Source organism: Gopherus flavomarginatus, chromosome 3 (assembly GCF_025201925.1).
Source record: "Gopherus flavomarginatus isolate rGopFla2 chromosome 3, rGopFla2.mat.asm, whole genome shotgun sequence".
Classification (NCBI taxonomy): domain Eukaryota; kingdom Metazoa; phylum Chordata; order Testudines; family Testudinidae; genus Gopherus; species Gopherus flavomarginatus.
Window position 1 is genome coordinate 175,370,896 of NC_066619.1, and position 14,591 is coordinate 175,385,486.

The 14,591-nt window shown below is 43.1% G+C and overlaps 1 protein-coding gene and 1 long non-coding RNA gene across 3 annotated transcripts in view; one reads left to right on the plus strand and one right to left on the minus strand.

Annotated features, from left to right (window-relative positions):
- Nucleotides 1-4,853: 4,853 nt before the first annotated feature.
- LOC127046907 (uncharacterized) lies at nucleotides 4,854-8,692 on the minus strand. The gene is made up of 2 exons (XR_007773250.1): nucleotides 6,726-8,692; nucleotides 4,854-6,311 (listed from the first exon to the last, which is right to left on the minus strand). It is a non-coding gene; the product is annotated as an uncharacterized LOC127046907 (long non-coding RNA).
- Nucleotides 8,693-8,933: 241 nt separating this feature from the next.
- Nucleotides 8,934-14,591, plus strand: part of UBE2D3 (ubiquitin conjugating enzyme E2 D3) — a 30,344-nt gene continuing 24,686 nt past the window's right edge. Inside the window, exon 1 of one of the 2 annotated variants that reach the window (XM_050944551.1) lies at nucleotides 8,934-9,798. In XM_050944551.1, the coding sequence (XP_050800508.1) occupies nucleotides 9,775-9,798 (24 nt within the window). In that variant the 5' untranslated portion in view covers nucleotides 8,934-9,774. The remainder of the gene's footprint in view (nucleotides 9,799-14,591) is intronic. The other variant, XM_050944552.1, reaches the window with a different exon arrangement.

Consider the following 14,591-nt stretch of genomic DNA (forward strand, 5'->3'; position numbering starts at 1 on the left):
CACTGTGGTAGCTATCCCACAGTTCCCGCAGTCTTGGCTGTCCATGGGAATTCTGGATTGAGCTCCAGTTCTTGATAGCACAAAAGCATTGTCGTGAGTGGTTCTGGGTACATGTTGTCAGGCCTTCCTCCCTCCATGAAAGCAATGGCAAAAAATCATTTCTCACCTTTTTTCCTGGGTTACCTGTGCAGATGCCATACTACGGCAAGCATGAAGCCCGCTCAGCTCACTGTCACCATATGTCTTCTGGGTGCTGTTGGCAGACGCGGTACTGCAGTGCTACATAGTAGCATCCCCTTGCCTTGCGGACTGCAGATGATAGGATTGCTAGCCATTGTCGTCGTCCCGTGGGTGCTCCTGGCCGACCTCGGTTAGGTTGGTCGGGGGTGCCTGGGAAGATGTGGGTGCTCCTGGCCAGCCTCGGTGAGGTCAGTCAGGGGCGCCTGGACAAAAATGGGAATGACTACTAAGTCATTCTCTTCTTTAAGTTTTGTCTAATGGAGATTCAGTCCTGCCTGAAATATGATGCCAGGTGGAGGCTTCTGCCTTAGGCTGCTGTCCCAGTCAGCAGCACTGTGCAGTCGCATCTACCCCAGCCTACCCCTTGCTCCCATGGTTCATGAAGCCTGGACAGTAGTAAGGAGCAATTCAACTATAGGCTGAGAAAGTGCATAATGGTGGTAGAATGTGCCTTTGGATGTTTAAAAGCTCACTTGCTTGGTTAGACCTCAGTGAAACCAAGATGCTCATCGTTATTACTGCTTGCTGTGTGCTCCACAATATCTGTGAGAGTAAGAGGGAGACGTTTATGGTGGGGTGGGAGGTTGAGGCAAATTGCCTGGCTGCTGATTACGTGCAGCCAGACACCAAGGTAGTTAGAAGAGCACAGCAGGGCAGGCTGTGCATCAGAGAAACTTTGAAAATCAGTTTCATGACTGACCAGGCTATGGTGTGACAGTTCTGTTTGTTTCTCATTGATGAAAACCCACCTCCTTGGTTCATTCTACTTTCCTGTAAGCCAACGGCCCTCCCTTCCTCTCTTTGATCTCCGCTTGCAGAGGCAATAAAGTCGTTGTTTCAAAAGTATGCATTCTTTATTAATTCATCACACAAATGGGATAACTGCCAAGGTAGCACAGGAAGGGTTGGGGAGGAGGGAAGCACAGGGCTGGGGTAGTTGTAGGGGCATCCCCTAGAATGGCATGCAGCTCATTATAGAAGCGGCATGTTTGGGGCTCTGACTCAGAGTGGCCGTTTGCCTCTCTGGTTCTTTGGTAGGCTTCACACAGCACTGCTGTGCGTCCCTGTTATAACCGCTGTCCTTCATGCCCTTGGAGATTTTTTTTCAAATATTTTGCCATTTCATCTTTTGGAACAGAGTTCTGATAGCACGGATTCATCTCCCCATACAGCAATCAGATCCAGTACCTCCCATTTGGTCCACGCTGGAGCTCTTTTGCGATTCTGGTACTCAATGGTCACCTCTGCTGATCAGCTTGCCATGCTCGCCAAACAGGCAATGAAATTCAAAAATTCGCAGGGCTTTTCCTGTCTACCTGGCCAGTGCATTTGACTTGAGAGTGCTGTCCACAGCGGTCACAACTGAGCACTCTGGGATAGTTCCCGGAGGCCAATACTGTCAAATTCCGTTCACACTACCCCAAATTCGACCCAGCAGGGTCAATTTCAGCACTAACCCCCCTCATCGTGGAGGAGTACAGAAATCAATTTTAAGAGTCCTTTAAGTTGACAAAAATGGCTTCGGCGTGTGGATGGCTGCAGAGTTAAATCGATCTAACGCTGCTAAATTTGACCTAAACTCGTAGTGTAGACCAGGGCTAAGAGGGTAAAGGCCCCTTTGCTGCCAGAGAGGTAAAAAGTAGCCTTCGTGTAAATGAGAACCATACCAAATGTTTCCAAATGAAATGGAAATATTTAAACAATAACAAATGGTGAAAATTACAGTTTTTAAATGTCAGGTTTATAGTGTGAGATGTTATAATATTGTTAAAGACATATTTTAAATATCTTTAGAGGGCCTGATTCACCACAGTGGTGTTTGTTTTCTACCAATGTAACTTCACTGAATTAATTTGTTACTGCAGTTTTAGTCCAGCATATCCTTGTGAATTGGACCGTGATATCCATTTTGGTAGTACCAAAGCAACCTGAAGTATATTCCCAAAGTAGAGCATTCTCCCTCTCCTCCATTCTGTGTTCTATTCCTGGTTTTGTTACAGACTTCCTGTTTGACCTTGGGCAAGTTACATAACCTCTCTGTAATTCTAGTCTCTGTCTCTAAAATGGGGATAACAATACTTGGAGTACCTACCTTATTATAGTCAGCAAAGTACTTTGAGATCATCAAATGGAAGATGCTATATAAGGCATCTATTCAGCAAAGCATTTAACCATTTTCATGAGACTATTTGTGTGCTTGAAGTTAAGCATGTGCTTTGCTGAATCTGGGTCTAAGTGTCAAGTAACATTATACTACCAAGATTTTAAACCTCCTGAATCACAAAAACCTTCGCAAATCTAATTTCTCTCTCTAGTGCCACATATAATGGAAGAATAGTATTTCTGTCTACAAAGAACTAAATTATCCACTTTACTTCACGAGTATATATATATTTTTCCCAAGATGTCTCTTACTGATTTAAATGGTCTTTTGATCAAGTGCAAATGCATTGTCCTCAGATTATAGATTCTACTGTGGGATCTAACAGTAATATCAGTTTTTGCCTATTTGAAAACAAAACAAAGACCAGACATTATAGGAAGAACTGAGGTCCAATGAGCACTTGGGTAGTGTAATTTATCTGAATGTGGAGTCGCAGCTACTCCAATAATACTGACTGCCCCATCTGGCTCACACCTCAGTGCATTTTTTATTGCCACATTACACATACTGAACAGTCTTACATAAGTTTTTGAATATTTGAACTGAGAGTACCCCAACCAACTCCACTGTAAATCTATGCTACTGTTCTAGGCTTGTACTTTTAAGACAACCCCCCCATCCCTCGCCATGTGTAGTCTAAACTTTTCCTTTCTTAGCTTTAGGCCATTGCTTCTAGTTTTATTGTAGCGATGCTCCAGATATGGCTGTAGTCATGTTTGAGAAGGTATTCTTGAAATTGAATTGTTCTTTTTTTGTGTCTATAGAAATTCTGAAGAAAATCTCTTCCATAATTTTTAAGTTAGTAGTGTATGAAAACTTGATGGGTTTTCCCACTTGAAGAAAATTGTTCAAATGCCCTTTCATGACTCAAAAACTGTTTGGATTTAAAACTTCAAACATCATGTAATTAGACTTTTGCTGGAGTAAGAATTTCAGAATTTGGCTTAGTGTGGCTCTGTAGAAGATGATAAAGTAGCACAATGTAGACAATGGCGACTGTATCACAACATAAATATTTCCTATACATGTAATTCAACTTACACAATATTTAATACAGGTTTGACAGCGGTAAAGTATTACAGCATGTTTGAGATGTTATGAAGATACCTGATGAGAGATGTGTGGTTTTTTATTGTTGTTTATAAATTGTTTTTAAAACAGTGCTGCAATATATAGTTTAGTACTCAACTATTTAACAAGCAAGTCATATCTCATAGCTATGATGTCAGAGGCCTCTCAGTCACAAATGTGACATTGTGGCCAGGAACTCAGTGTTTCAATGTCTGAAGAAAAAAACTACTACTACTTTTGAAACTTTTAAATAAATATCATGGTGGTATATAAATGAACAAATCATAGCTGTGTAGGGATTGGCTAAATTACATATGTGACAATCCCACCACTATTTTTTTAGGATTGATCTTAAAAGTCAAAATAAAATGAACCACATTCAAAATACTAATATTTACAGGCAAATACATTAAGGTTAAAATACTAAATGTATATAAATCAGGAAATCCATATTCTTTGTTCCTACAGCAATCATAACTTGTCTCACTAGTATTTTCCATTACTTCATATGGTCTTCATTACTTTATGTCAGCATTGCAAAGCTCTGCAAAGACTTTCATAATAGGGCCTGAACCTGCAAACCCTTACTTGCACAACTAGTCTTTACTAACCTAATTATTCTTGTTGAGATCAATGAGTTACTGACTATTCATGATAATTTTGAAAGCTGATAAATATATATAGCATTGATAAAAGATTTGAGAGACATCAGACTGGTAGGAGAGAGTTTGTTCTGCCAGTGGTTTAATATTATATGTTTTTGTAATTTATGGCAGGGGAGCTAAAACCTTGGACAGTGCCCTGTTTTTATTTGTTTATAACTAAATCAGGAGTAGGGAACCTATGGCACGGGTGCCAAAGGCAGCACACGAGCTGATTTTCAGTGGCACTCACACTGCCCGGGTCCTAGCCACTGGTCCGGGGAACTCTGCATTTTAATTTAATTTTAAATGAAACTTCTTAAACATTTTAAAAACCTTATTTACTTTACATAAAACAATAGTTTAGTTATATATTATAGACCTATAAAAAGAGACCTTCTAAAAACATTAAAATGTATTACTGGCATGTGAAACCTTAAATTAGAGTGAATAAATGAAGACTCAGCATACCACTTCTGAAAGGTTGCTGACCCCTGTTCTAAACCAATTAATAACATAACTTTAAATGTGCTTGCCTTTTGTGAATTAAAATCTCAAGTATCGTGTTACATAACATACTACTATGTATTTAATTGCTTTTAACTGAGCATGCAAACTACTTATTTTTTATTTAATCATGTATATTCATCTAACATGAACTTATTATTCACCTAACATGAACCTAACTTATTTACAGAAATGAAAATCTATTACAAACCAATGACCACAAATGAAACCATTCTCAGTACTTATTTTTATTTTATCACATGTACATGAGATCACACTTTCAAATATATTTTTATTTTGATGTATGATCTTTGAAATAGCACACAAAAACAAGATGTATACCAGGATAACCATTCTTGCACACTTAAATTAGCAAGAAAAATCACACAGATGCATGCTATATAGTAATGTCCCAAAACATTGTAGAGACACTAATGAAAGATGTGGTTTAGACCACATCTGTAGAATACAGTAATAATGATTATATGGTATAGTGCGGATGCAAGAAGCTGGGTAACAAAAGGAATAGGAGCAAAGAAGATGCTAGGAATGGATAAAATTTATCACACAGAAAAACAACTTTTTTTTCCCTAGGGCCACACTTGCTAAAATCCCTTAACAGCTACATATCAGTCCCATATTAAAAAAACATTTAATTTTATAAGGCAGAATATTGTTTTCAATGTGTTTATCGTATAACCCAGTGTCAGGGTCTCTTTCCCACTTTGAACTTTAGCGTCCAGAAAGTGGGGACCTGCATGTACTCCTCTAAACTTAATTCCTAGCTTAGATCTGATAGCGCTGCCACCAACCAGAGATTTCAGTGTCTGGTGCACTCCTTGTCGCCCCGAAACCTTCCCTGGGGAGACCAAGACCCAAACCCCTTCAGTCTTAAAACAAGGGGAAATAAACCATTCCCCTACCTTTCCCCTCCCAGATTTTCCCCTCCCTGGGTTACCCTGAGAGATTACTGTGATTCAAACTCCTTGAATCTTAAAACAGAGAGAAATTCACCTTCCCCCTTTCTCCTTTCCCTCCACCAATCCCTGGTGTGTTCAGACCCAATCCCCTTGGGTCTTACACAAGGACAAAATCAATCAGGTTCTTAAAAGAAAAGCTTTTAATTAAAGAAAGAAAAAGTAAAAATTATCTCTGTAAAATCAAGATGGAAAATGTTTACAGGGTCTCAGCTTTACATAGACCAGAGGGACTCCCTCCCCCCTAGCATGAGATACAAGTTACAGAAAACAGAGGTAAAAATCCTTCCAGTAAAATACACATTTGCAAATAAAGAAAAACATAAATCTAATCTGCCTTTTCTAGCTAATACTTACTATTTTGAACATGGAAGACTGTTCCAGAAAGATTGGAGGAACCTGGTTGCATGTCTGGCCTCTCTTAGCCCCAAGAGAGAACAAAGAACACCCCAAAAAGCACAAAACAAAGGCTTCCCTCCACCAAGATTGGAAAGTATCTTGTCCCCGATTTGTCCTTTGGTCAGGTGTCAGCCAGGTTCACTGAGCTTGTTAACCCTTTACAGGTAAAAGAGACATTAACCCTTAACTATCTGTTTATGACACCCAGTTCTTCTCAAACTTTTTTATATTGGGAAACATTTTTAAAGATTGAGATTTTCTTGTGGACACTTCCCCTTCTGGTCCCACATCTCTTCTGCAGCAACTAGACTCCTTGGGTACACAGAAAAGTAATATCAGAGCAATACTAAAGACAACATAATGAAAACAAACTCAAATCACTGAAATGGATATGGCTGTTTGGTTACGCTCCTCAGTTATGTATGTATGCTGGTTATTTATTTTCCCTGGATATCACAGTTGTTAACAGTGAACCTCCCATAATTTCCTGAAAACTCCGTTTCTCTAATCTCTCCAGGTCAGTATGCAGTTTGATTTTGTCCTCTTACATGTTTGCTACTTCACCAAAATGGGGTAAGGTTCTTGCCTCAAAAATCTAAGTATGATTGAATTTACACAAGTAGAAGCATCTAATACAAAGTTAAAAAGCAGCCTTGTTCTGAGTTACCTATTTAAAAAAAGGCTCTATAAACTTTTAGACAGGAAGCATCACTGGTTAAGACTGACCAGATACTCCACCAGGATAGAAGCAGCAGCTCCATGGGTCATTGAAAGTGCTCTGGGAGACTTAAAGTAGTCCATGGATCTTGGTGTGATAATCAAGTTAATTCCAGAGAGAATGGCTCTAAGTGCTTGAGGATCCAGGTATCACCACCCATTATGTCCATTCCTAGAAAAGAAATGGACATAATGCTTGAAGTAGGTGTCATTTTCAAAATCTTGGAAGAGTGAAGACCCTTTTTAAAATACTTGCTTGAGCCACAGCTCTGCCCCCTAAAGAGGCAGGCATACAGTTGTATTTTTGGCTTTACCACTATGATGTGCTTGTAAAATAAATAAACCAAGTCTCTGCATCATACCTGCCGTCCTACAGAGGGCTTCTTATTCCATTCTCAGCATCCTCCCAGCTCTTGCTGCTGCAAGGGCCCTAGGATGACCAGATAGCAAGTACAAAAAAATCGGGACACTTTTTTGGAGGGAGGCATAGTTGCCTATATAAGATGAAGGCCCTAATATTGGGAGTCTGGTCAACCTAAAGGGACCTCATGTTCCATTCTCAGAGGAGCCTCTGTCTGCAACATGCACCTAGCCTTCTCCAGAGACTTGACTTTCTGCTGACCACATTCTCTGAAGATCATACTGGAGCACAAGATAAATTGTGATCACATAAAACAAGCCCCAATTTGTTACTTGGAGACATCAGGACTTAATATTTACTTAAGTATACTTAAGCAGAGCAGACGTGTCAAACACATTGCCCATCTGACACATTTGTGAATGAAGGGGCAGAGTCAGATTCTTTCAAATCTAAACTATTTTTTTAATAAGGTTTCTAGTCCTCATGGTTAACAAAGGTAGCCTGCCAAAAGTGTTGTCTGCTTTGGTCTGCAGGCAGCCTGAAATAATAGTCCTGATGTGTGAACTCCCATCATAGAATTGTAGGACTGGAAAGACCTCCAGCGAGAGGTCTAGTCCAGTCCCCTGCACTCAATGCAACACTAAGTATTATGTAGACCGGGATGAGCAAACTACGGCCCGTGGGACCATCCTGCCCACCCCCTGAACTCTTGGCCTGGGAGGCTCACCCTCAGTCCCTCCCCCACTGTCCCCTCTCCGCTGCAGCCCCAACTCACAATGCGCCAGATGGGGCTGTGAGCTCCTGGGGTAGCGCAGCTGCAGAGCTGGCCTGACCTGGTCTCTGTGCTGCATAATGGCAGCGGCAGCTGTAGCTGATGTGATGTCCTATGATGGTGTCCCTTAATAGGTATGTCCCTTGAATAGGACCTAATCACATCAGCCACACCATCAGTTGCTCATTCACCTGCACATCTACCAATGTGATATATGCCATCATATGCCAGCAATGCCCCTCTGCCATGTACACTGTCCAAACCGGACAGTTTCTACGCAAAAATCAGTCAGAGAACACTTCAACTTCCCTGGACACTCAATTACAGACCTAAAAGTGGCAATTCTTCAACAAAAAAAACTTCAAAAACAGACTCCAATGAGAAACTGCAAATTAAATTAAATTAGTTGGTATGACAACCCCCATTTTTTTCATATTCTCTGTAACATATAGAGCTTCCTTCTGTATTTTCCACTGCATACATCTGATGAAGTGGGTTTTGCCCCCAGAAAACTTATGCCCAAATACATTTGTTAGTCTCTAAGGTGCCACAAGGACTCCTCCTTCTTTTTGCTGATACAACCTAACAGAGCTACCACTCTGAAAGCTGTCACTGACAGCTGTTTGTCTAACCTGCTCTTAAAAATCTTAAATTATGGAGCTAGAGGGAGTGGGGATGGAGTGAGCAGGGGCAGGACCTCAGGGCAGAAGAAGAGTATTGGGTTTTATGCAATTAGAAAGTTAGCATCCCTAATCAAGCTGTGTCTGTATATCCAGCAATCCTAGCAAGCAAGGCAGCATAACTGTACCCCAGTGTAACCCGGTCAGAAGAGCCCAACTCGGGACACGATTGACCTCGACTAAACGAGGTACCAACCTACTACGTCTACACTGGCGGTACAGGGGACTGGAAACACACCCTGGGTCGAGGGAGACAAACAGGAAGGGGAGGAGCATGCGTGCACTCCTCCTCTAGCGCCGCCGGGGGGTGTTTCCCCTTCGCAGCGGCTGAGCGGAGGGATACCAGTACGAGGTTAGCAACACACGAACGCAGATGGGCTCTCGACGGCCATTTTGTGAACACGGCGCTGACGAACGCCGGGGCGGGGACTAAGGAATGCCCACGAGCGGGGCAGGTGGGAGACTCGCAGGCCCGACAAGAGCCTTAGCTCTGTGGGCTGCCCGTTGCCCGCACAGCGAAGGACAGACCGCCTACTCAAGCGCAGGGAGAAACTGGGGCCCGCCTAGTGCGCCGGTTTCACATTGTCTGCGAAAAGGGAAGCACGGGATTCTGATTGGCGAAGCGGCGCCTCTTTCCCCTCCCCAGAACAGGCACGAGTGCGGTCTTACTCTCGCGAGAGAGACACTACGAGCCTTCCCCACCTCTTAATTCCCCCCACCCCCGCAGCTCTACAAGGCGCATGCGCGCAACTTGCACGAGCCTGAGTCTCCCCGCGACTGCCCCAGTTCCAGCAGGCTTGGTAGCGCGTGCGCAGATTCCCAGGCGGCAGCGGCGGCGGTTAGCGCGTTCCTCCCTGCTCCAGTCAGAGGGGGGTGCAGGCGAGGTTCCTCAGTGACCCGCCCCCGGGAGCGGGGGGCGGTGCCTCCTGTCCCCTCCTTTCTTCCTCGGCCTCGCCACCGGCGGCGGCTGTGCAGGGGGCTGAGCTCGGTTTCTTCGCTGGCGGCGGCGCAGCTCATCGTCTGTCCTCCCCGAGGCGGCAGCAGCCAGCGCTCTCTGAAGAAGGGGGCCGGACCCGCCCGTCGGGAGGAGGCTGTGGGCGGCTGCGCTCCGTGCGGGCGGGCGCCCCTGGCTGTTTCCGGAGGAAGGAGAGACGCCACTATCCCCCTCCCCCCTCAGCGCGAGCGGAGCCCGGAGTCACCGCGGCGCAGAGACAGGCCCGGCGGGCGGCGGCGCGCACACACACAATGGCGCTCAAACGCATCAACAAGGTGAGCGAGGGCCGGGCCGGGGAGACGGCGCTGCCCCCCTCCCCCTGCCCCGGCCGACGCCGGGGCTGCGCGTCAGGCCCCGGGGGGGCGAGTCCCTGGGGCGGTGTTGCTGTCGCTCGGGGTTATTGGGTCCCGCACGGCTGGGGGGGGGTGGAGGTGTTGCCTGGTGTGTGCGCGGTGCCCCCGGCTCTGGGTGGGGAGTGAGGGAGGCCTCCGGCCGGGGCGGGTGACTCCCCTCCCCCCGCGGTGAAGAGCAGGGGGCCTGATCTCCTTCCGGGGCCCGGGCTGGCTGTGCGGGACGAGGTGGGGAGAGCGGGTGATGTCGCCCGGGAGCCCTTTTTGTCGCAGTCACCGAGTTGTCTGGAGGACCCGGGCAAGGGCTCTAAATGTCAGTGTCACCCGGCGCAGAGACGGTGTCGGCTTCTCGCCTCCATCTCTTGCGCTGGTGATGTTATTGATTTCCCTGGCTGTGCTGTGGCTGTATTTACATCGCAGGGATAGTCAGTGCTGGGTCGCTCCTTCCCGAGGGGGGAATCCGCCTCCTGGCCAGACTGGTTTCTCTTCCCTGGCGTGTAACTTCTTTCCCGCATTGTAAGATGGCGGCGGGTTTGCCTAGTTCAGGCTCTTTCCGGGTCTCTTGCTTTCTGCAATAACATCACACACACACACACACACACACACGTCCACGCTCCCGTCAACTCTCACTGCACAGCAGCAGCTGCTCCTTTTCCTCTAGATTTCCACTTCCCCCTGGAAACCTACCGCTTTCATAATGTCGTAGAGGAATGGCTTTTTACCTCTTGCTGTATTGGGGGCGGAAGACTGTGATGATGATGTATTGAGTATTTCATCCTTGCACAATCCAGCAGGGTGGAGTAACTTTACAGCTAACTCAGAAAAAAAAGTTGAGGTGATGGAAGTTTAACCTTTCTAGAGAGGCAGGTTAGTGGCAGAGGGTGGGGTTTAAGTAATTTGTAAACCATCTCAATTTCAGTTTTGACATTCCTGTGGAACAAAGGTTTAGTGTTACAGTGCAACATCTAAACTCCCAAACTGTTGGGGTCTTAATGATAAGCATGATTTAAAAATAAATAGCTTAAGCTCTAAATTGGTGTTGATCTGTACTTACAAGCGTTACGGCATTTTAAATATTTTGAGACTGGATGGATGATTTTTGTCTTTGTCGCTTTACAGCTTGCCAACAAACCAGAAACTCAGAGTGCCATTAAATCGTGCACTGAAAATGTCAATTTTGGATGCAGTGATTAGGGTTTGTCATATTTTTCTTAAATATTACAGTAACTTGACACCTCTTACTGTGGAGGTCTGGTGTCTTGACTTACTGGTTTGGTTATCTAACAGGAGTATAATGTGGTTACTGTGTCTTAATTTATTGCTTACACCCTGATAACAAAACTCTTAAATTCAAAACTGTTGTTTTAAGTAGGACAATGTGTAGATTTGAATTAAAATGACACTCTTAAAACACTTTAGTTTCTGGAAAACTTGCCACCAAAACTTGTTTCCACTGTAACTGTGGATGATATAACTTAAATTAAAATGCAGCTGGGAGACTCCATGGTATGCTTTGTCACCAGTGTATGCAAGTGAAATGCATCCTGAACTCAGACTTCTTTAGGTCCGAGGAATTGTCAAGTATAAATCAAGACAAACTCTCAAATGCATAATCTATACTTAACCTGCTATCTTACTTGGAGCATTAGCACATTTTTAAAAAGTTGGTACATTTACAGTGTAAGATTTTTGGAGTGTAGGGACTGTCTACAGTCCCTTACAAAATGGGGCCGCATTCTTGGATAGTTTTTAAGCACTGTCTTAATAAACATGACTAATAATAAAAGTATGTCCAGGGGTTCAGATCTTTCCTGTCCAAGGTTAGTGGTTGGAAATGATAACCATTTTCAACTAATGTAGCCAAACCAGGCTGCAAGATGTGTGTCCATATTTGTTCTGTTTACAGTTATGACTTGATTTTCCACAGTTGCCATCTGAGACCATTATAGTTAGATGAATCCTTTATCTGTAATTTGGGATTCTGAGATGCTTTCTAGGCCTGGCAAACTCATCCAGACATCAGTTTCTAGCTTTTGTGGTGCAATAGATCAGACTTTGAAACTCCATGCTTCCTTATAGTATGTGCTTGGCACTAGTCAGGGCTGCAAAATGCATGTCCAAGACCTCAGAGCACTGTAAATGTACATACCTGATTCAATCTAATTTGCAAGTCTGTAGAAATTTTACCTGCCAAGGTCAGAGTTCATTGTCTTCAGCAGATGACATCACAAACACACAAAGGAGAGGCATTTTTCTTTCAATTCCTGATCTGGTTTGATTCCTTTGTTAAGGACCATGTTCTTTGAAGTGAACCAAAATATTAAACTTGGGGCTTGGCAGGTAAGTAAAAATAGACTTTCAGGTCTTGCTAACATAGAAATTTGTTCTGAAAAGTTGGGATTTAGGATAAGCCTACCTTTCATTTATTTACAAAGGCTATCTAATATTGACTTGGCACTTCAACAACCATTTTGAAGTTGCATTTTAGAATGCGTGAAAACATTAGGTCAGTGGTCTCCAACCTTTTCTGGGTGGCAGACGAGCCAACAAGGACACTGGCTGGTGGACAAGCATCCACCGAAATGCCGCTGAGAAGCAGCAATGTCAAGAGGCATTGCTGCTGAAATGCCGCTGAAAATCAGCGGTATTTTGGCAGCGATGCCTCTTGGTGAGGCTGCTTTTCGGCGGATGCTTGTCCACCGGCCAGTATGCAGGTGCACATCGATGCCCCAGTGGGCGCCGTGGCACCCTTGGGCACCGCATTGGGGACCACTGCATTAGGCTATGTATTTTGGGGTAACTTTTTAGGAAAGAATCTTCAATTCATCGAATCTTCAGTTTTAACCTTGAAGCTACTGTTTTCTTGTTTAAGGATTAAATTAACATTAAAACAGAATACTGACTTTCGGTATTTGGAATGAAAATGTTATAACTGACAGCATTAACTTTTTACACACACTACATTACTACCAATGTACTGGTACTAGGTAGCTTTCAGTTTAGTGGCAGTTTGAGATTATTTTCCAGTGCAAACTACGTCAGTTTCTGCCCAGAGAAGTGAGATGGTTTTGATCTAATGGGAATCTGACTACATCAGACAATTTTTATTGCAGCTACTCTTAAAATAAGGAAATTAAAATACTAATAATCTGTCTGTGCACTGTGGGACCAAGGATGCCATAATATTGTTCAGGAAAAGTTTTTTTCTTCAGTCTAATAGTTCTGGAGAGAGCGCAGGGGCAGGATTAAAAAGCCGATTCAAATGAAGGGCAGATTTGTTGAGGCAAGTTGTCCATTCACACCTGATAAAGGGTTAGTAACTTGAAATCATACTTTAAAAATTAGTCTTGCTCCAGAGCCCCTCTAACAAATTTTTGCTCTACTATCATTTTTCTAATTTAAGTTTTATTCTGTTGCTGTTTGAGAACCCTACACAAATAAAGGAAAACTGGTTATGCAAGACAAATAGTGAAATTGACTCTGATAGCACTGTGTACATATATGTGGAGTACACAAATTGGGGGGACGGGACAGAAGTTTTGTCTAATCTTTTTTAGTTTTAGTAACTTTAGATTTTTGTAACAATACAAACACAGAAGCAACTAAGTGTCCCCTTAAATTAATCAAATGTTTCAACAGACTTTAAACAGATTTTCCCACCTCTAGTGCGTTCTTATAATAAACTACCTTTCCTGTGCATCTATTGCATTGGTTTTCAGTAAGAGGTTCTAAGAAGAAATATACTGAGATGCCAAGGTTGTTCAATATGTCAAGCTGAAAAAGAGGTCCTATAGTTCTTAGTCACTGTATTTATTTAGTACCAATATAGCTATTTGAGGTATTAAAAGTAGTTGCTGAGGTTTCTTAAAATGGCTTCCTTCCAAGTAAGGTGGGAATTGCCACTATACAGCAGTCCTTGTTGTGATGTTTATATCTTGATCAATGATTTGCTCTGTTTGCCTTTATCATGTGATTTGGAGGCAAGGGTTTGAGCTTGTTACACGAATTGGGAGAATGTGTGCTTGTTAAAAGGTTGGGCAAATAAGCGGTGTTATAAGAAAATGGGTATTAAGCAGTCAAACAGATCCTGGAAAAAGCAATTGATGATAATAAGATATCTCTTTGTAGGTCATCTTTGAAGCACAAACTTTGAGCTTGCTTGTTTCTTGCAGCTTTATGGCAGAAGCCTGAAAGGTTTTTAGACTTTTTTTCTCTTTTCGTTATTACTTTTGGAATTCCAGCCCTGTCTAGGCTGACTATGGCCATTGTGTACACCAGGGATTTTACCAAAAAAAAAAAAAAAATACCTCTAATGTTACCATATTTTCAGCTGAATTGGTGGTAATGCCTCTTTTGTAAAATACTTCAGAAAAGGTTTATTCCTGGAGAGATGTGAAAGGGTGCATCGCAAGAGCAAAGAATGAAAGTTGATAAAGAAGAGGGAAAGGGATTTTCTGCCATTGTTTTTGTTAACAGGTCATTAACTACAGTGGCTAATATTTTGGATAAGTGAAGGCTTTGTTACTCTGGCCCCTTCACTTGATGTGTTCCAGCTTACAATAAATGTTCCTGAGAACTCCCACAGGTTCTCCAGTAAGACCATGACACTGCTGATATTTGAGCTTAAAGATTAAGGCCGTGTCTACACTACAAAATGTCAAGCTAATTTATGTCATATTATAGCCACCTCAGATATTAAATAGCTTGTGTGTGTACAC